Raw genomic sequence first — 22,158 nt, forward strand, 5'->3', positions numbered from 1 at the left:
GAAAACTTGAACTACACACCATGTGAAGCAATGGCGCCTCCGCTCGAGCTCGAACCAGTGCGCATGTGCCTTTTCTTTTCCGTTATTTCAACTTGGTCATGCCAAAAGAAAAAAAAGAAAAAAAACTTTACTCCACATGACCCGGATCGAATTGTAATAAATGGCTCTCCCAAGTAGGAAGCAAGAGTCGCAAGGGGACACTGAAGGAGTTCATACAAGTCGAGGTTTATTAGCTCAAGTGTGCTCGTCTTAAGATAAAGGGGACGTTGTCTATGAATAGATTAACTTTGAAGGGCTTGTTTTGGAAGACAGGCCTAATTTTACAATGAGGCTAATATGTTATCTAACTAATACTCGGAATATTACAGAACAACTTTCAGGAAATTGTCCAACAATTCCACTGCGTTGTGAGATTTTTCATTTGAGAACATTACAAACAGCCTCTCTCTAATCAGGATGCTCAGTTTAAAGAAAGCCAAGAACAGCAGAGAAACAAACAGAAAGCAGCCTTTATTAACAGTAAAAACATAATAAATGCATTAATACTGCGGAAACGTCCGGTCTATTCCCCTTGCCCAAGCCGTGAGGCCCCCACAGATGTCTTTTACGGTGACACGGTCCACTTCTGATCCACTCATCTTCTCCAGAATCTGCACAGCCTTCTGAGAATCGTTACCCTGCTTGCAGATCACGTAAACTGGGGAGAGAAGTCAAGAGAGACTGGTGAACTCATTACGTTTGATTGGTTGAAACACATCAGGTACAAACAGGTGAATATTTAAAATCCAGACAGAGTAAAGTCCAGGCTAAATTTATCTCACTGATTAAAGAACGTCACCAAAATAATGTTTTGAATGTTAATTTCTGTAAAGCGGGCCAGCTGCACAGGCTGACCGTACTTGTTTTGGAAAAGGCCTCACATAGCAACCCCATTACAACCTGTTTCTAGCTGTCCAAAATAAGCCTCTGGCCCAGCAGTGTGAGACTACACAGTGGCCTCTGAATATGCACAAGTGACTGTACGTGCCCGTTCATTTCAAACAACACACCCTAAATGGTGTTTTTGCTGTGTTACCTGGCGGCTGGCAGTCACCTGCCATCTGGTGCTTCAGCTGGCTGATTCCCTCCCGGAGTAACTGGAGATGTTCCCTCTTCCTCTCCTCCAGACTTGAGAGTGGAATATCTGGCAGCAATGTAAGGCGAACAGCCACACAGACACGAGGCTCGCACGAAGAGAAAATACACGATTATGGTGCAGCCAGAACGATTTGTGTCTTAAAGGATACTGAGAGAGGAGGGTAAGTGGCATATATCCACCTCCACCAGAGGGCGTACATCCAACAGGAGATGGGGCTCTTCACTGTCCATTATCGATTTATAATCCTGGAATCACATAAAACAGCCCTTAATACACTTAAACTACCAGCTGCTACAATTACAGAGGTGTGGCTTCACTTTTTGGGGAAAGGCGTGGATTTCTACGTAAGCAGGGAAACCAAAATTACTCACGTGCCTGGACTCGTAATTGTAGAGTAATATGAACGTTTTAACTGTTTTTCCTTAATTCACAGGAAGCAAAACTGTTTCTAACCGCAGCCCCTTGCACAATCTCAGCTGCACCCCAATCAATCATGATCCCCATCTCTGTGCTAAATGACTCAGTGGGTTTCAAAGCACCAGTTCTGCAGAAACATAAACAGATGCAATCCACACTCCTGCGCTCGGTGCCAAAGAGAACGTGTTATTCTTTCCCATAGAAAATTTACAGGCACATTTTAAGTCATTTCCCATTTGGGGCTGGGTCAGCACCGAGATGTAATCAGTTTATGAATGCGCATGAAAACTGAGAAAATTGTGAGTAATCATATAATAAACAGCACTAAATACAGGGAGTCACGCAATGACCGAGCGCTCTGCACTATATAATCCCCACCTGCACTGTGATCCTCTGCTCTTTGGACAGCAGGTTTAGTTTGCGGCACTGAAAAGAGAATTTTCCGAGAATTAGGGATAATTATTTGCACTTTTAAAAATGTCATTTTAATGTAAATCAAGTTGATTTAAGAAACACGTTTGAAACCTTCAAAAGCCAACATTCCTCTGTAAATGGGCGTGACCGCAGAAAATGAGGAACCCCGTGAGTTTCTCTTATGACCAACCTTGTCTGTGGCAGCAGATCCACAGAAAGCCTCATAGTCCACCAGCCGGGTCACGCTGGGGTTTTCTCCACATACTGCACAGCCGGCCTGCTTCGGCCGCAGCCTGATCGACCTGAACCTGGCATCTTGGGCGTCAAACATCACCAGCTGCTGGCCGCAGGAAGCTGGCACGCCCGGTCAAGGGAAAGGCTACTTACTTCTGAGAAGCACCGTGTCGCTCGATTCAGAGGTTCAGAGTCTGGCACGTCTCCCACTGGTACATTAAAAGCCATAGCAACATTCGGGGATTTTGCTGGGAATATGGTGCAACATTTTCCCGGCTGACACATCACGGGAGGCGTTAGCATCAGTACAACAATGCAATACAGAAGGCAGGACGGGGCACGTCTATTCTCTCCCGTGACTCTCAGTACCAGCAGGAGAACACGACAATGGCAAATAAATATTCAACTCAGAGAACGCAGACAAAAATCTCCCTTCCCCTCCTTATCATTCAGCAGCTCATTGTTAATCAATCTGGTGACTAAGCAAAAAAGCTCAGATGCAAAGAAGCATAATAACTAAACTATATATAACAAGAAGGTGAAGAAAAAAAGGATACAGCCCTGTCCAGAGGCAATCTTGAGGACTTCCAAAGCTTGGAAGCAGCCCATTATCCCTGGAACTTCAATACAAGCGGGAAATATTATAAAGAACGATCATTTACACCGACTGTGGCCTCTGTGAAGGCGAGGGAACAAGACTCACCCACTCCTAACACTCCTCCATCAGAGCAGTTGGTCACCGTCTCTGGAGGTGGAGGCACTGGATACAGACATCTGTAGCAGGGGCCTCCACGGTAGTTATACACCGTCAACTGCAGACACACAAAAGATACCGCAAACTGTACCCACTGCACCGATGAGGAAAACGGGGGTCTGCCTTCTACCTTACCTGCCCTTCCATCCGTAAGGCGCTCGCTGACACGAGAGGTTTGCCGCTGAGCACGCAGGCGTCGTTCACCAGATAACGAGTGGGGACGTTGTCTGAGCAATCAGCCACAATGTCATATATGAGGTCAGTGAAGTCAAGGCGTCCTCGCGGTTTATCAGACACACATTACTTACAGCTTCTTCTGAATTTCTCTTCATGTGCGCTGATAAGTAATCACAGAATGAGACTTGGCAGATAGCAGTTATGTGACATATTCATGATTTTACAAGCAGAGGTCTGTGCAATAGAGGATACTGTTGAATAAGCTGTAAGGCGTTTTCCGGCGAGAGCTGCAGATGGTAGGGAATGCACTCCACAGTGGAATTTAACCTGCAGAGATAGATGCACATTCAGCAAGTAATTTCCTAAAAAGTCTGTGTCCTGCATAAACAGCACATTTAATACAAACACCTTAACTGTCCTGCAGCAGCACGAGAGCCAAGAAAGCAACAAAAAAGCAACATGTGAGTCCCGACTGTGGCAGCAGACCTGTCGGAACCTGCTCGTGCTTCCTTCCTTCTCCCTCCTAATCTTTGCCATCTCGACTTCCAACGCAGAGGAAAAACACTCTGACAAAGATTACAGTCACACGTCATTTGCATCGTGCATGCAAGAAACGATCATTAAAGAGCAATTATTAACAACAAGGCTTAATAAAACTGGGGAACAAGTGCTGCACAGCATTAAACTGATGTTTCAGTTCTTTGCTAGTCAGCGAACTGACGCCCTCGTGTGGCCGTAGGTTAAAGACGTGTGCGCGAAACCACAGAAGGCCTACTGTGTGGCAAAAAGGCACAAAAAACAGCTGTCTCTAAAATAACATGTTTACAAAATATTTGTAGACTGGGGTGAAATACAAAACCAAATATAACCTGTGGTGAGACTGGAAAGCGCCGGTGTGCATTATAACGCAGCCCAATGTTTGCACAAAGCATAAAATACACTAATTATCACAGTTACTGAACATCTAATAATAATATCCAAATAGAAAGGTCTCTGTTTCTTATTCGGGGGAGAGGGCATTTTTAGACAGATTAGTAACAGTATACTCAAAAAATCTTTCATATTTGAAGTTCTAGATGATTTTGGTATTCTCTAAACATTTGCATACGCAGCGTACACAGAGAGCAATCTGGGAACCCGTCGCCTATCGTGTCAGACTGAGCCTGCAGGGCGGACAGCAAATGTCAAAGTAAGATGTCGTTACTGTTGTTGAATGTAGAAACTAAATAGAAAATAAGAGTTTAAACTGTGCTGGGATGAAGGACGGTGGTTTTGTGATTGCATTTTGGCCACTGCACTATGTTTTAGTCCTTCATGCTTACCTGCATGCAGCCAAGGCTTCCTTAAAGTGACCAGGACTAAACAAAGAAATACCCAGTCTCTGGTTTCTTGCATAGATATTGGCAGTTGTTCACATGCAGACACTTGATTGTAGCAATAAAACAGTACCAACTCTGTACCTCTGAACTGCACTGGCAGCAGAGAGCGCCTTGGCCTGGCCCTGGTTCTCCTCCCCATGAAGCACCTGTCTGTGCAGGTTACTCAGCTCCACTTCATCGTAGTCTAGCAGGCCGAGGCGACCTGGGGAGGCAATCAGAAAGGCTTTAAAACTCATCAAACACTGATACCAATGAGTATACTCATAAGGTACAAACTTTTAAATTATGCATCCAAAGTTTGCCTGACACCCCACCTGAGGAAACAGGTAGTATAACTCTCACTCTTATTTAAATTCACTACATGTTAAATCTTAAATGTTATACCGTACGTTTTCTTGTCTCTTCAGCTTTAATCATTTTATTCACCAAAAATTAACTTTTTATGGCTCAACATTATTTTAAGTAAATGCCACTTTTAATGAGCTGATTACTTTGGTCGTGATGTCCTCTAATCAACAAGCGTACCTACCAACACCTGCTGCTGCAAGATACTGCGCCAGGGGGCAGCCCAGTCCTCCACAGCCCACAATCAGCACGGATGTCTTGGACAGATTCAGCTGACCTGCAGATAATCAGTCCTCACTTGGTACAATGCTCTGAACATCAGACGAGTGTAATCTGCAGCCATCCGTACCTTGCACACCAAGCTCGGGCAGGAGGAGCTGTCGACTGTACCGCATGATGTCCTCGTTGCTGAGAGCCGCTTTGCCTGTGAGCGGAGTTAGGGGCGTCACTCTCTGATGTAGCTCCACTGATGCAGCTCGGCTCTGATGTCACACCAAATACATTTGCATAGTTTTTATTCATGTGTCACCAAAGTCTTCAACAGTTTCCCTCTAAAATCAATCCAGATGTGTTTTTTAAGGTTTTGATATTTGAAGTATTTTGTGTTTTTCGATAAACTCAATTTGTTGCCATAAAAGTCTGAAGTACGAATGTATCGCTGCACTCAGATTAGAGCTGCACCATGTGACCACTCTCATTGAATTTTTACTTTGATTTTCCCTTATGTTAAATAGCCAGTACTCAGACATGTTTTATGCATTTATACTAAATTACAGATCCTGGTTCGTTTGAACATTTCACGCTTCTTCATGACAGCTTTCAAGCTATTCATGTTCAAAGAGATTTCAGTCTATGAAAAAAGGTCAGAAAGTGAGTTGGATGAGTCTTTAAAAAATCCAGGAAAGTATTTGATTTATGAAGCTGGAATGTCAAAGAAATCATGTCCAAACTTTGGATCATCTGGGCGAACAGAAAATGTTCTTTAAAAATGGATGATTTTGGATTGAATTGTATTAACTCAAAATATGTGAAAACAGAAGGAAAGAAAAAGGTTTGATCACCCAGCAAAGGTCAAAGATTACATGTTAGAAAGAGATAATAATTAATAACCAGCAGGCTAAAGTAAAGCACAAATGGGTGACATATTTAGAAGATAAGATAAACGATCAATAAACATGGTTAGATGGAGAAAACTAATTGTAGGCTCACATATATGAATATATTAGGGATTTTTTTTTTTATTTAAAATAAGGTTTAAAAACGTCAGGTAATAATATAATAATTAGACGCTTACAATGGGGAATCTTATTTTATAAGAATTAATGCAAACTTTTCATCTTAAACTCTGAGATTGTAAGGATTAGGTGAATATGAACTCTTGTATCAATTATGCATTTAATATTAATTATGCAGCTGGTTGCTGTGCCGACACCTTGTGATAGCCGGATAAACTCTGAGGTGTTGGAGTAACGTAACGTTACTCTGAGGTGTTGGAGTAACGTAACGTCCTTCCCCGATATCGTCACTAAACTAAGCTCCGATTATGCTCACGTTATAACTGCACCGTTAATGCCTCACAAGAAATCAGGCACATGAAACACACCGATACACAGACGTGAATTCACTTTCGCACCTTTTCCAGTTGCGCCAGTTTGTTCTTCAGAGCTGCGATCTCCTCCTCTTTCTCCCGCAGCTGCGCCTTCAGGCCGCACACCTCCTGCGCCATGGTGCAAAGAAAAAACCCCACGGTTAGAAAAATGAAGCACTAAAGCAGGAGACTCCTCTCAGACATGTTGACATGCCAAACACACGGTGCAGGCTTCCGGGTTGGTCACGTGGTGAAGACACCACGTGGTAGATGACGTCTGGAGCGCCGGTCAGGAAAAAACAAATATCAAAAAGTAGCTAAATAATAGAAAAATTTAATTAGATTAAGAAATAATAATACTAATATAATTTAAACGGGAAAATTCGTCAAATATTTTTGTGTTTATTTATTTTTGCCAGGGCTTATTCTTAAAAACATTATAGGTGAAAAATTATGCATTTATTTAATTAAAGTAAATAGAAACCTATTGGGGGGGGGGGGGGGGGGGGATCCTAAGGATCTGTTAATGCAGTGCGTGACAATTTACCGTCATGGTTTGGGTTCACGTGTCCTCTCGAAAGCGAAGGTCAGCTCGAAAAATAAAATGTAAAGTTGCTATGAGAGCTCACAACGCTAATCCTACACACCCCTGTACCAGTGTGCGGTGACAAGTGGCTGATAAGTCATTTCCTATATGTCCCTGAACATACCGGGACACGGAGTTGGTTTTCACTGGGGTGCTATTGGGGGGTTTATAGAGGGGCTCGTAGGAAACCAGAAAATCCTATCTATAAGAGAGAAAACCCAAACACAAGCACGTGAGTTTAACGATTTTAATGCACACAGAGCTCGTGACTCCATAAACACAGAGCAGGAGTTGCACTGGAACAATGCAGCTGCATCTCTAAATGGCAACGCTTTCATAATCCCATCAAAAAAAGAGAGCAACAAAATAATGCATTAAAAAATATGAAAACTAAAACATCATTAAGCATCATAAACATACTTCATTTTTATGTGTTTAAGATCAATTGTGTGCATAAAACAATAAGGAGGGGGGCACCAGAGTAACGCTCATGTTCACGTGGCTGGGCTTTGCGCTGTGACCTGCAGCTTATGAACATACAGAATGTGCGGTTTGCTGCTCAAAATGAGCACCTATCAAATGACTCTGGGGTCACTGTGTCAGGCACCCATGCGGTTCCTGGGAGTGGAAAAACACACATACACACAGAGAGAGAGAGAGAGACGGTGACGCGCTGCGGTTTAGAGTCCTCCCTCCTGCTCTTCACATGATCTGAAAGCTTTCACAGAGGAGAGACAGGAATGTGCAAAGGAGCGACTACATCAGTGGCTGATCGAAGCCACGCTGCCTCCACAATGTCTTTATTTCACACTGTGGCTGTCTGCGTGACCCTCATCCACTACACCAGCGGAGTCCCATGGACGGAAGAAAAGGTAAATATATTCAAAGGATCTGCTCACGTTCTGGGCCTGAATGCACCGTGGTACTGCCTCACAGTCATGTGTTTAAACGCTGAGAGAAATCTGCTCCAAATATGAAACCATTAAAATAAGAACTTACCACGTGCTGTGTTTACTCTGACCATCAGTAACCTGCTTTCGACACGAGCATGACTGCTTACTGTCATTATTTCCTGTCTTTGTGATGCTTTTATCCTTTAAAAGCATCTGTGCTGAATGATTTGATCGTTTTGGGACTAATAATTAACCATGTAATAGTAATTACATACTATTAATAATGGTAATTTTAGCTTGTTAATGTCTTTATATTGTGATTATATTGCTTGTGGTTACCTGCACCGTTACTGCTGTTACATTAATCCATAAGAGAAAAAGAGAGGGTCTCAAGTAATCGGATACATTTTTATAATTAAGTGAAATATGTGTTCATGACGTTAGAACAATCCCCTGTGCTTTTAACACTGTTGTGTAATTCTCCTGAGGTACACCAGGGTATCCCTGGACATAAATCTTCTCCATCTATATTCTTCTTCTCCTCTCCCCTGTGCTTGGTTGCTATGGCAGCACAGCCATCATCATTGATCCTCCAATTGTGGGTCTTGGTATTTATAGACCTTAAGTGGACCCCCTTATAACCCTCTATGAGCTCAGTGAGCCCCAGCTCTTTGAAGGGCTGTATTCAGTCTGTGTGACCACATAATTATAGTTTTCCCTCTGCAAACACAGGCCTGATGTATGAGTCAGCCACTATGGGCTTAAGACGTACTGGGAGCAGGTTTTGTAAGTGAATATTTGTGCCTCCGCTGAAATAAACAGACCTGGGGAACGTATCTTCCGTTGTTGTCTGCAAGGAAGAGCAAATGTTGTTGTTCATTCTGCAGATGTAGCAGTGCGGAAGCAAAGAGTCAGTTAATCTGTCAGTTTGTTGCTTCGGCCATTTATTCCAACTCCAACAAACATAACATAAATATAAATGACTAATTGATTAAGTGAGTAATGACCACATCAACTGACAATAACCTTAATAATATTCCTTTAAACTCTGAATCTATATTAAGATTTTATAACCTTGGAGTGCTGCTCGTTTCCACCACATTCCCAATTAAGTACTAGCTGAGGGCCTAATAGAAAAAATGGAGCCGCACACAGACGCGGGCTTTGATTGGTCTCTGATATTTACTCTCAGCTGTTTCCCTCCGATTCCCTGTTTGTTACCAGGACGACAGTGTTTCTCAGCAGGTGAACTTTGTGACCAAATGAAACAGGACTGATTGGAAGATCAATGCGTTTTTTAGGCCACGACTGTGAATCAGCAGTCATTGAACTGACTCTTATAGTTTGCACAAAACAGCAAACTGGCATTTTACTAAAGAAGAGTAATTCCATGTTAACAACTATGCTTGTCTTTGCCTCCTGTCTATTCATTAGATGTTTGCTTTTTTAAAGGAGCCACTCTGTAAACTTGTGTCTCTTCTCAAAGCTCTAATTAGCTCTTGTGTCCCGACAGGCTTTTTTCACAGCTTATTAAGGACGCTGTCTTTTATTTAACAGCTTTACCATATGATCAAGTTACTCATAGCTCATATTTTCTTTATTTTTTCTGTTAAAAAAGTGACATTTATTCTTTCCTCCCCCAAAGTTCCTGCATATATGAAACATCCAAATTCCCCATGTTTGTAATCGTAGCGCTGTTTCCTGTAACATGACAGGATGAACGTATCATTATGACACAACAGCAGTCTATGTGTCACCCACAAAGTTACTTAACTTGAATCCATCACACCCTTCTCTGCTACTATTAAACAGCTGCTGATGAAAAAAGTGGACCATTGCACGCGCTGTGTGAAAACAGATGTTTATGAATTGCTTGTTATGTTCTATGCTCTGCAGTGATGAACAAAAACAAGCCGTAGGACTGCTGAGCAATACTTTTTTGTTGTTTTTTCTGACAACCACTTATTTTAAGTATCAGTTGAATCCCTTAATTTTGTCTCTTGCCTCTTTGGTCCTGTCCAGTTGTACCACACAGCTGTCACGCTAACACAGGATGAGATCCGCGCTGCCCTGTCGCACACTGATGTAGAGCAAATGTGGCAGAGGGACCTGAGACCACTGCTCGTTACCAGGTATCCAGGGTCTGCTGGCAGCCAGGCTGTGCAGGACGTAAGTTGATCTGATACCAGATCTGTGTCTTTAATTAGAGGAACAGTCATCTTTACTATCATCATGTGTTATCATGCACACGTCTGGAAAAAGGATGGCAGGAAAAATGTAAAAATAATGTTATATTTCCTCAAAAAAACCACTATGTTTTACACCTGGGAGGACACTTTCCACATTTGTAGTAAATACAATTCAACAGGTAATAATAAAATGCTGTTTAATTCTGCAAAACAGGAATCAGGTCAGTATATTCAGTGGTTAAGCTAAGTAGTAAGGAGATGATAAGATGAAGGAGAGGCTAAATTACATAAAAACCTTTGCGTGTGTGTCCGCAGCACATCAAAACAACCCTCGGTTCGCTCGGAGCACAGTGGGACGTTACAGAGGACAAGTTTGTGTCACAAACACCATATGGACCTCTGCCCTTCACCAACCTAATTGCCACCCTGAACCCATCAGCCAAACGCCGCCTGGTCCTAGCCTGTCACTACGACTCCAAGTACTACCCACCACAATGGCACGGAAGAGAGTTCCAAGGAGCCACTGATTCTGCCGTTCCCTGTGCCATGATGTTGGAGCTGGCAAGAGCCCTGGATCTGGATCTGAAAGCTCACAAGGTATAATTCTAAGTCATGATTTACAGCTGCAGGGCACAGTAAGCTAAAATGGTACATTATACATTATTAGTAACAGGCGTGTCATTGAAACCCAAGCCTTTTGGTGCTGGCCTGTAATGTGTTTGGTGTTTTAGAGGTTGTAATCAGCACTGACTTGACTGTGGTCATGAATCACGATGAACAACACAACATCACACAACTACAACACAAATGAAAGCTGAAAGAAAACCTGGCCAGAGGTAACAAAACACCAAGAGCATTCAATTTTCCTACCCGCAGCACTTTGATATAATGTATTTTTATCTTAAACACCTGGGCTCTGTAGTTATTAGGAAGAAAAGACAATTTGAACTACGTCCTCGTATAGGAATTAAGAGACAAGTGCTCAGGCGCTGCTAATCAGTCACACTTGATTGACTGATCATCATCAGGGTGAGCGACTCAGGTGTGCATTAACACAATGCCAGGAATGAACGGCATCAGCGATGAGCTTTGAGAAGCAACTGTTGCTGCTCATCAATCTGGGAAGGGTTACAAGGTCATTTCCAAACAATTGGAAGTCCATCATTCTCCAGAGAAAAACATTAGTGACAAGCGGAAAACATTCAAAACAGCTGCCGGTCCTCCCAGTAGGGAGCATCCCACCAAATCCAAACCGGGGTCAGACTGTGTAATGCTCAGAGAGACCTCAGAGCTTTATCTCAGACTCTACAGGCCTCAGTTAGCATGTAAAATGTTAAAGTTCAGCCAAAACTAGGGCATACATCAGGACAATGATCCCAAGAACAGCAGCAAATCTATAACAGAACAGCTGAAAACAATCAAGGTTGTGCAATGGCCGAGTCAAAGTCCAGACCCCAGCCTGACTGAAATGCTCCGGTGGGACCATCGGTGAGTTGTGCATAAATAAATGTCCACAGACCTCAATGACAGTACAGAAAGTGATTACTTCATGTTATTGCTGCCACAGGTGGTGCTACAACCTGTCAAATACTCAGTGTTTCACAGGACTTCACGTAGCTGCCCATCATTGTGTGGTAATACAGCTCCCACCAGTACACCAGTGCATTTTAAACACCAGTTAGGATCTCTTGCAAAAAGGAAAATATGAGACTTTAGCTCTATGTTTTACACTTATTAAGATCAATTCACTGCTCGTATTGATCCTTACATGATGAAAATATAAGAATTTGCCCAGTGCCATCTGCTAAGAGCTTTCACAGAGTCAGGGAATAAGAGGATGCAGAGCCTTTTCACAGCAGAGATACGACACGTCAAAGCAGAAAAACTTCACATTGAGTTAACGAGCATTGATGAAGGCTGTAATCCATTTAGCCGAGTCCAGAGCTACTGGTACTGCTCCAGCACTGCTGGCTTCCTATGCCTGATGTAAAAAGGCATTTAAATGTTGCTCAAATGTAGCCTACACATTTCAAACACTAAATATTTTTTATATTCATTTGTGAACCTGCAGGCATCTACACTACAACTCGAGATCGGGATAAGAGCAACATTTCAAGTTACATTCTGGATGTTTTAAATTAATTAGTACATACACGTTTTAATTGTTCTGCTCAGTATTAATGCATTGGAAAAGAAAAAAAACATTAGCATTCATGCAGCTAGCTCCTCTGCCCTTTTCCTGTTCCACAGCTGAGCTCAGCCTCCTGTCTGCTGGGTGGACAGTGACATTGTCTGTGACAGAGAGATCAGCCAGGGGACGTGTTTTCCACACTCAACTGTCTGTCACAGAGGTCACGGTGGAAATAGGAAGCACACTGAATTCAAATGCATTCTGTGGATGAGAGGACACATAATCAATATGAGAGCTGATAAATCATGTGTTTTTAAAATATGTTCTAGAAAAGAGCAATGAAGCAAAAGAATAAAATGAATATTTCCCTTGAAAAACATTTTTGTTAGTTTTCTGTCAAGTATTATGAAACAACACTAGATGGCAGCAAAACTCTTGGATAAAAAGTAATTCTACTGGTTTTTGTTTTTACTCTGTTTAGAGCTTAAATTCCAACCTGACCCTGCAGTTACTCTTCTTTGATGGGGAGGAGGCTCTTTTTCAGTGGACCGCCACAGACTCCCTGTATGGCTCTCGCCACCTTGCCCAGAAGATGGAGGCCACCGCGCATCCTCCAGGAGCCGCAGACACCAACCAACTGCACGGCATTGTAAACATCACTTCTCCTAATTCTTCTCTGTCCAAATCACGGAGGATTAGGATAATCACTTAATCACACTCAAGATCATCCTTTTGTTAGCCAACATCAATTTCAGTACAATCTGCTTAGCTCTGATCTCCTCTTACACACTCGAACAACTGAAGTGCATTTCTTAAATAGTTTTGTATTTGAAAGAATTACGCAGCCACTTATTTCCTCACCAGGGAGGCTCGAAGGGCTTTATACGGAGCAGAAGTTATTACACGCTCTATAAAAGTATGATGTCACTGTACCCGGTATAGATGTCCGTATCCACGCTATAAAGAGATAACTGTTATCCAAAAACTGGGGAGATAAAGTTTCCCAACATTGCTGGTGTGTGAGCGTGTGTGTGCATGCGTGTAGACAGACAGAAGGACAGATAGGTGTGTTTTATGCAGCACCATGGAGCACGTGATGTAATCACCTCAAAGCAGCACCGCTGAGGTGTGATTATTATGGGAATGAGCTGCTTAACGGGGAATTACCGCCGGGGTGTGTAGACAGAGTTTCTCATGAGAGATGGGCATCATTCATCCCGTCCTGTCTCTGCTCCTCCAGGATCTGTTTGTGTTGTTGGATCTGATCGGCGCTCCCAGTCCTCGCTTTGGCAACCAGTTTCCAAGCACAACAGCCTGGCTCTCCAGACTTCAGCACATCGGTGAATAATCATTCACTAATGCTTTATGTATAATACACTGTCTTTGGTGTAGCGAGTTTGAGTGATCGCCAATCATTAGCAGCTACATGAGTCTTATTAGTCATCACCATATAGAAGCTATTCACCTTTGTAACACATTATCCTTTAATTGCAACATTTCAATGAGATTATGGATAAATGAATGTGATAACAGTCATGGGTTTGTGGCTTAAAGGGCCTTGGGTTGTTAATGGAAACTAGTTAACCTGCATGGATCCTGTTACGGTCCTGGGCCTGGTGACCCAGTGTTTAGATTTAGAGCTTTCCGGGGTTTAGTCTTTTGTGTTTCTAGCTTCCAAAGTTCTTTGTGATTCCAAGTTCTTAGGTTTTGTTCCTTTGCCTTCCATGTTTTGTGTGTCACGTCTACAGTTTAGGTTTTCTTCTGTCTCCATGTTTAGTCATCTGTCTTCCCTGTCAGCCGTGTCTCCTTAAGTCTGTGTCTCTGTGTGTTATATGCTCAGTTTCTAGTCTCTAGTTTTCCGTCACTATGCCTGTCCTGTGTTCCACGTTTAGTTACTCTTGTCTCCATGTTTCATGTCTGATTCCCCTTGTCAGTCATGTCTCCTTGTCACAGTGAAGGTCTCATGTTTCCTGTTTTATTTTGATAGTTCCTTGTCCTGTGTATTCAGTTTTGCTCCCTCCCCGTTTGTTGTGTCTGATTAGTCCCAGCTGTGTTTCCCTCCTGTTTCCCATTCCCTCATTACTCCCGTGTGTATTTAAGCCCTGTGTTTTCTTCTGTCTTTGTCGTGTCATACATCCTTTTTTCTGCGTGTTACCTCTGTGCTCCTAGTAAATTCCTACTTCTCTGGTTTCCAGTTCCTTAGTTTTTTGGTTTGAGTTTCTTATCTCTAGTTCCTTGTTTTTGGGTTGGTTTCTGTAAATGTGTAGAATTATTTCCAGCAATAAAGCCGCCGTTTTCAGTTAACTTCCCATGTTGTAAATCCTGTGTTTGGGTCCTACATCCTGCCACCACACAGCCGTACCTTGACAGATACAGCCATGTTGATTGGTGCAGGGAGAGACAAAATTAGAGAGACAAGACTGAGATGGTTTGGGCATGTGCAGAGGAGAGATAAAGGACAAAGGATGCTAAATATGATGCAGGAGGAAAAGAGGAAGACCTGAGAGGAGGTATCGAAGGAGGAGATGCAGAGGGTTGGTGTGATAGAGGATGAAACGGAGGCAGATGAGTAGCTGAAAGAAGAAAATACAGCAAATTGTTGTTGTGGTTTTTTTTAACTATTAATAATTAACATGTGAGGTGTTTTCATTAACCTTTGAACTCTTTATTTTCTGCTCTGCCTTTTCTAAACTTAGAAAAGCGTCTTCACTCCATGAGCCAGCTGGTGGACCATCCTAACAGCGTGCAGTATTTCTGGCCAAATCACCATGTGGGCCATGTGCTGGATGACCATATACCTTTCCTAAACAGAGGTATGACCCTCAAGAAACACAACAACTAAATCAGCAGTTGCCCTTACTGTGTTGTTCTCTTTGGTGATCCTCATAATGTGCCTCTCTGCCAGGCGTTCGGGTCCTTCACCTTATCCCCTCCCCCTTTCCCTCTGTGTGGCACACGTTTGATGACAACGAGCAAAACCTGGACCGTTCCACTATTGAGAACCTCAATAAGATCCTGCAGGTTTTTGTTTTGGAGTACCTCAGTGCCAGACCCACCGTTCCTTCAAATCCACAGAATGCCCCCTAAAGCTCCCTGTAAACTCTTCATCCTTTCATGTCTCACTGTAGTAAAGAGCCTCAGCTGCCACTTTAAAGACACAGAGCATACACTGCATTAACCCCTATTTATATACTGAGACGCATATGTACTGCTTAACTTAATGACTGAGATAAAAGGGTTAAACTATGTGCATCAGACGAGTGCTTGTTGTAGAGAACATTTTCCATAGATGATCTTTAGGAATATGGATCTAACCTGCATTTTTATTTTGAAAGTCTGAAAGTTGTATGCGTGTAAAATGAAAGATGAGGCTCATCAGAGAGACTAAGGCTTCATAGCTTCTTCATTTCAAGCCTCCAGCAACAATCCGAGCACAAAGGACCATCAGTGTGTTTCTGCAACACTGCTCTCTTTGTATCAGTCAAAGGCCTTCCTTATACCGCGAGGATTCATCTCAGCGCCAACACTAACATCGAGGATCTTTACCACGCCTCAAAAAGTCGAAATAAGAGCAGCGCCGTGTTAAAAACAGTTTTTATTTTACACACTTTCTCAGTAACAATGAAGTAAATGAAGCCGCTAAGATCTAAATTGGAGATAATTTCATTATGGATTGCTTTTGGAATGCCCTCAAACACTTGCTTATAGTCATTTGATGACATGCAGAATCCCCAGTCGGGCACGCTGTGTGAGAAATATAGTTAGACCACCCACACAGCTGCTACCAAACATATTGAGTATATGGCAACACACATGCCACACTGTGTGAAGTTTCCCCTGCTATATTAAACCTGTTCGGTGTTTAGAGAACAAACCTGTCAGTAGCAGGAAGTGTGGTTAATTTGTACTAAAACAACATCTTTAGCCTTTTATATCCTCTCATCTTAGGTGAAGTGGATGACTTCCTGTGCTGATGTTTCATGTGCCTGTCTTTGTTTATATGACGTTATTAGCTTGGTTTTAATGTAAATGCCAGAATAATATACTCTGCCAAAACTGGACTTCCTGTATTTGGAGACTGAAATAAATGTTGATTCAGAAAACAAAGGAGAGAGTTGGTTTTTTTAAAATCATTTCACAACTTTGTTGACGTGTTTAAGGAGATCCAGACTACTGTACGTACTGCAGCTCCTGCTCTAAAGCCTGGCCCTTGTGAGGATGATCTACGGGAGACTCTTACAAAAGGATGTGTGAACTTTCTCTGCATTTCTGACCTGCAACAAAGAAAAGTTGACTCTCCTTCCAGTCCAACATCTTTCCAAGTCACTGAGACCAAACCCTCTTTTTTGATTCCTCGGCTTCACCAGTCTTTCCCCTAATCCTATGGAGAGGCCCTCCCCCAAATTCCACACCATCTAAATCCTCCTCAGTCCAATCCACTTGCATGTTAATGGAGGAGGTTTTTGTTTGCTGGAGGCAGAAATATTTATGATGCAGAGATGATGAAGAGGTTTAGTTATATGTGAACCAAAGAGAGGGGTTGGATTCAAACTATATTTTGGAAAGCAGCACATCTGAACAAAGAACAGAAGGCCAGGCAGTTGTATAACAGTGTATTGTGGCATCCAGTGTATGTGTGACAGCAAATTGATGAATGCCCCAGTTTAATAACAGCAGAGCTTTAATCTGAGCTGATTAGAGAGCAGAGTGTGCAGCTGCACAATAGTGGATTGATGGGTAGGGCCCGAACTCTTTCTAGGTGTGTTTGAAACTGTTAGAAAACAAAGAAGCGAGCAGCGCTGTTTTCTTTGTAAGGTCGCTCGCTGGAGTTTGACTGAGAGGTTTTATAAATTTCTAAAAAAAAAAAAAAATTCTCAAAAGGGTTACACAACTTCACAACAAAGAAGCAACACTGTACTGCAGCCACCACGATGCTGCACCTTTTTTCCCAGGAAAGGTCAAATTTTATATATCCCCTGGCTCATACTTTTAAATATACACATTCCCCATAACGTGACCTTTACGCTTTCTGTGCTGTTGTGCAGTGTCCACCTGTTGCAGCACTGTAAACCCACTGAACCAGCTTCTTTGTCCAATCCCAGTCTGCATCATGTTACATATTATATGTCCCAGTTCTGTCATGCAAGAAAAAAAAATCACAAATAAAGATTTTTAAAGGAAGACCTTCAGCATAGTCCTGATAATATTTTTCTGCATTGAAATTCTCCTTTTGAAAAGTCATTTTCTGCTCTTAAACTAAGTTTTGAGAGAAAAAGAACAATATCGCAAGTAACTGATTCCCTAATCAGACCCAACGTAGCCTGCACTTCATTTTCTCTGCACTGCACAAGTGTGTCCATTCTAAATGAGCTAATGTGGAATGTTATTTATATTATTGCATGTGCATAAAGAGATGTGTGCAGAGTGTAAGCTGCAAAGAAGCAAGACACCAGCAGAGAGCAGTGCCGAGTCATGTTCAGGTTCCAGGAAAGCACAAGCAAAGCTCTGCTGCTCCTGTTTGTCTCACGATGTTGTATTTTGATGACTGCTCATTCAAATATAAGGGAACAAATTCAGCTAGTGTCACATTAGGTCAATAGCTTAATCATATCTATGAGGCCTTTCAAGTGCTCAACACAAACGGACGAAAATGTTCTATTTTAATTATGATTATTCACATTGTTCTGTATTTCCCTTTTTCTCCTGAAGCAACACAACACAAACCGGTCAGCACTGTTTCATATACACGCCTCCACTTTCAAATGAGGGCGGCGAACACACGGAAACTACCTACATCATACGGTGCGTTCAGGTACTCTCCGTAAATTCATATCACCTCTCAGGCGTTCTGGTGGTTTTTGGTTAGAACATTGTAAAATTGGTTTATTACAATAAAGAAAGAAAGAAAGAAAGAAAGAAAGAAAGAAAGAAAAACATGATGTAATGGTAACGAGATTCATATCTCGGTATTAGTTTTTGATACGTAAGCACTATTATGAAGGCATCTGCACTATGTGAAAATAAACTGTGATATTTGTTAAGTGTATCAGTGTTTTATTAATGGGCATTTAAGAAATAATTGTGATTTTTCCGAGTATTCCCGGCAGTACGTGAATGCAGCATTAATCCCAACCCGAGCGGTGAGGACCTGAGGGGGATTTCAGTCCAGCCTCCCGGTCGAGTGTGCGCACAGTTGTTCATTTGGTGAACACAAACAGACGCTGAGAGCGAAGCTGGAGCGAAGAATGTGACAGAAAACAGTTCTCTGAGTTCTTCATCAGCGCCGCCACATTTCGGCTCATTTCTCTCTCTCTGATTTTATTCTGAAGACACCATGGAGCCGATCACCAAGTGGACGCCAAAGCAAGTTGTCGACTGGATGAAAGGTAAGTGAGGCACTTTGAAAAAATTAGATTTTAGTCTGAAAAAAAAATCTAATTGACTTCATTAAAAGAGAAGCTGTTGAGAGGCTTCTGTGCCCCAGCGCAGAGTCGCTCCTCGGTTATCTCCTCTTAGTTTCGTAGAAACTGCGTGACAGCATACCTTCACTGAGGCGCATAACAATGGGACTACATTTCTTTGACTCTCACTTACACAAGAAGGACAAAGAAATGACACTTGGCTGTGTAAGCAGTCCCCTGACATGCCGCTCGTACTACTGATAACACCTGATAATGAGATTTATTTTGTCACTGTGCTAACAAAGGAAATGTATTTGATTGGCTCTTAAATACACTGACTGACCTAAGTTTAGTGTCACAAATCCCGAAGTCAGAAACAAACAGGATCCAAGTGTCTCTCATTATATTTGCTGCTGCTTTTTTTAATTTATTTAAAGAAAGTGATATTGATGTGTAACAGTCACTGTACTCTGGACTTTCAGAGCTTTAAAATCTCTAAAGAAAGTCCGAATAATTTGTCTGTAAATTTGCACTGATCTTTTTTTCTCCATTAAAAAAATAAATTCTATTTCTAATTTTCCGAGAGGAATGAGAGGTATGCTAGTGGCATAAATATTCTCTGAACCGGACTTTAGTCACAGCATAGGTATGCATGGCGTGCGGCGCAAGAAGCTACGTAGTGGATGGAGTAGTTGCAGAGATGCCGTTCCAAACTCAGAAACTGAAGTTTGTGTTCATCAGCCAGGAAAAAGAAGCGCAGGCTCTTCGTGATGGGATCAAAGCGTTTGTCTTTGTCCTGAAGGACATTTGGAAACGTTTTTCATATACTGATTTGTAACTCCGGGTTTAAGCTAACTTCTGTATTTTTATGGAAGTGTAACAGTTAGTAGGCGGTGGTGTATTAACTGCTGAATGAGGCGTGCCTGCCAGTGCGCATCTATAGTTGGGGGTTAAAGGGGATTGTCAGGGGTTAGATTCCATGTGTGCTGTGAAAAGAGCCTGACTGGGCATTTGTGGATGGAGGATTAGTCGTCTATATGGGCCCCACTACTGTCAGTGACCTGAAAATCTGACTCAGCAGTTGTCTCTGTAGGTCCCAACTACTGGATTTGCAGACTCCTGCAAACACATCAGAAGGGAAGAACTGACTGAAATGCACTGACACACTCAGGGAAGTGCTCCCTGCTGAAGCTGGTGCATGAAAAACAGTTGATGAAGTTTTGTTTTCATACTTGAGAGGCTTCCAGGGTCACCGGTCTGGCTTTGCTAAATGCTGTCATCGGTGTAGACGACAATAACTTTGCAAGCAGGTGCATCTGCATTTAAGCAGTCAGAGCTGCAAAAAAATGAAGCGCTGCGATGTTGCACTTCTTCCTTTGGTCATTTAAACCTCTTCCTGGGTTGGCTGTGCTCATGCGCCAACATTTTCTTTGTTAAAGAAAAGCAAAGAGCCTTTTTAAAGGAGGGCCAAAAGCTACCACCAGTTTTCACAGAGAAGAAAAGGCCTCGTTCTGTCCTCAGTGACCGCTGCACAGTCCACAGCCATAACACAGCATGTAACCACTTGTGTTGTTTGACTGAAGGAAACCTTGTGTAATCTTTTCATACCAAAGCCAAACGGGGTCAAACTGAAGGAAAGCGCACGCCCGGAGCAGGGTCACGGCCGCTTGTTGACCATTCGCACCAACACCGAACACGGCTGTTTGCAGAGTTGCTGTGCGTGTGACAGAAGCCAAATGAAAGTCTCAGGAAGCACTCTGTGCAGACCTTTTCTCCCGTTTGCCTCGGGCTGTTTCCCCGAGCTGGACGGGGACTGCTCTTGTCTATTGAAGCTGTTGTTAAACACCTCCATTGTTGCAGCGGATCAAGTGGTCGCTGGTGGATGTTTATTGTCACTGTTGATCCCTTTCAATTCAAACATTGTTGTTGTTGTTTTCTTTATGTGGGGACTGGAAATGTCCTGAAGCACATTTGCTTCACCACAAGATCTTCCAGCTGGACCTGCAGTGCTCTGTGACTGGTATGCCATATGTCATGTGTGGGATTACGTCCCCCGGGGGAACTGACCGCACTTTCCTGAGAACACACCACGTTTTCAGTAAATGCATTTTTAGCTCATTGTGATGCTTTTGAAATGAAATACGGCTTAGACATGCTGCTAGTCATTTTCCAAATATAGTCTTGAACACACAACAGTAGTGTTTGAGTGAAGGTGGCATTCAATAAATACAAACACCTGAATAGGATGTAATTCAGATTTTTCTTACGCCTGACTTTTCCATCTTGCAGCTGCTGGGAGGAAACAGTGTATCTGTAAATACAGTCTGACTGTGTGGCTTTTTGCTTTTTTGCTTTTGCAATACAGCCTAAATGTCCTGCAGCATTTTCCATAAATGTATCCTGGCTTATCAAATTTCAAAGCTCTGTGTCTGTAAAGCAGGTTGGACATGTAAACTTCAGTGATGGGCTTTTTTTTACCAAGGTACCATAATTAGCTTTGCTCATCTACTCAATAGTGGGTAGAAGAGTAGCAGCAAGTGTGTGTTGATCCAATTTTTTTCCACTTCCAATCCGATCCAGAACCCTAAAATCTGATAATCTGGTTAAATTAGTAAAATGTAAATCCTCACTGTGTGGAACAGACCGAGACCAATTCTTTTATGCCTGAGCTCAGCTTAAACATCACTTCCTTAACTTCATTCACCTAAATTTCATTAGTCTCATTTCAGCTCAGCGTGAGCGTCATTAGGTTGCTGTTAACTGCGTTCACGCTGGTTTGTCCTTTACATCCTCTCAGTCTGAGTGCGCATCCTTTACCTGTTCCTCACACACTCATCGAGTGTGGATTGGAGCAGACAGGAGACAGCTGAAGTGAAATCAAGTCCAGCAAAAGCTTCCAAAGAAGTGGTGAACCGAACACAAACAAAGCGAGACCATGACAGTGAAAGCATCGTCGCTGTGGGAGCTTTTCAGGTGTGTCCGCTCACTTTGACCACAGTGGGTGTAGCTGCAGTGAAACACCACCAACCTAATACTTGGATATCTTATCCAAATATCAGATCAACACGTCCTTAATGACAAGCATGTGCAAGCACGGTTCTGTCTCCCACCAAAGGGCTGAGATGGCGGTTATCTTGTCAGAAAGGTGACAAACGTGCTCAATGTGCTTTTGTCTTTCACCAAATTCGAACCTGGGAAAAATAAAAGGATTGTTGAGTAACTTCACTGACGGGTGCCTTCAGCAACCTTATCTCTGGAGAGGATAGGAAGGTGAGGGCAATGATGGCTCGTGATCCTTATCTGGCTGAAACAGAGTTCCTAAATGGGAGCAAGAACAGACATTGTCCAGACACCTCACCCTTATTAAGGCATCCTTTACCCCTGTTTTAGTGCCGGCTCTATCAGGAAAGTAGAGTCTATGTTTGGATAGCCACCACAAGCATCATTAATCCATTTTTAGCAAGCCTTACGCTGGAGCAACTGTGTGTATATGCATCAGGAGAACAAGTGTC

The 22,158-nt window shown here is 42.6% G+C and overlaps 3 protein-coding genes across 3 annotated transcripts in view; 2 read left to right on the forward strand and 1 right to left on the reverse strand.

The window, feature by feature from the left end:
- Positions 1–401: 401 nt before the first annotated feature.
- Positions 402–6,677, reverse strand: mocs3 (molybdenum cofactor synthesis 3). The gene is made up of 13 exons (XM_063498469.1): positions 6,492–6,677; positions 5,208–5,340; positions 5,043–5,135; positions 4,595–4,715; positions 3,387–3,461; positions 3,093–3,210; positions 2,907–3,015; positions 2,761–2,823; positions 2,160–2,323; positions 1,934–1,981; positions 1,287–1,383; positions 1,076–1,183; positions 402–697 (listed from the first exon to the last, which is right to left on the reverse strand). Exons 1-13 carry the CDS (start codon positions 6,582–6,584, stop codon positions 540–542), a joined length of 1,380 nt encoding a protein of 459 aa, XP_063354539.1. The 5' UTR covers positions 6,585–6,677; the 3' UTR covers positions 402–539.
- Positions 6,678–7,745: 1,068 nt separating this feature from the next.
- On the forward strand, positions 7,746–16,309 carry qpct (glutaminyl-peptide cyclotransferase). Its single transcript, XM_063498519.1, has 7 exons — positions 7,746–7,904; positions 9,948–10,094; positions 10,430–10,711; positions 12,727–12,894; positions 13,486–13,585; positions 14,942–15,058; positions 15,151–16,309. The coding sequence occupies exons 1-7, from the start codon at positions 7,773–7,775 to the stop codon at positions 15,330–15,332; spliced, it is 1,128 nt and encodes a 375-aa protein (XP_063354589.1). The 5' UTR covers positions 7,746–7,772; the 3' UTR covers positions 15,333–16,309.
- A 2,115-nt stretch (positions 16,310–18,424) lies between these two features.
- LOC134645102 (connector enhancer of kinase suppressor of ras 3-like) overlaps positions 18,425–22,158 on the forward strand; it is a 28,214-nt gene continuing 24,480 nt past the window's right edge. Inside the window, exon 1 of the mRNA XM_063498388.1 lies at positions 18,425–18,631. Coding sequence (XP_063354458.1) covers positions 18,580–18,631 — 52 coding nt within the window. The 5' untranslated portion in view covers positions 18,425–18,579. The remainder of the gene's footprint in view (positions 18,632–22,158) is intronic.

This window comes from Pelmatolapia mariae, linkage group LG16_19, assembly GCF_036321145.2.
Source record: "Pelmatolapia mariae isolate MD_Pm_ZW linkage group LG16_19, Pm_UMD_F_2, whole genome shotgun sequence".
Lineage (NCBI taxonomy): Eukaryota > Metazoa > Chordata > Actinopteri > Cichliformes > Cichlidae > Pelmatolapia > Pelmatolapia mariae.

Excerpts from the sequence above, each read along its gene's own strand:
- qpct (XM_063498519.1), top strand. The coding sequence starts at position 7,773 with ATGTGCAAAGGAGCGACTACATCAGTGGCTGATCGAAGCCACGCTGCC. Across the intron at positions 10,712-12,726 it reads TGGATCTGAAAGCTCACAAG|AGCTTAAATTCCAACCTGAC; the intron begins GTATAATTCTAA and ends TACTCTGTTTAG. Across the intron at positions 12,895-13,485 it reads CCAACCAACTGCACGGCATT|GATCTGTTTGTGTTGTTGGA; the intron begins GTAAACATCACT and ends CTGCTCCTCCAG.
- mocs3 (XM_063498469.1), bottom strand. The coding sequence starts at position 6,584 with ATGGCGCAGGAGGTGTGCGGCCTGAAGGCGCAGCTGCGGGAGAAAGAG. Across the intron at positions 2,324-2,760 it reads GATTGCCTCTGGACAGGGCT|CTTCCTGCGGCCAGCAGCTG; the intron begins GTATCCTTTTTT and ends CGGGCGTGCCAG. Across the intron at positions 1,384-1,933 it reads AGCAGAGGATCACAGTGCAG|GATTATAAATCGATAATGGA; the intron begins GTGGGGATTATA and ends ATGTGATTCCAG.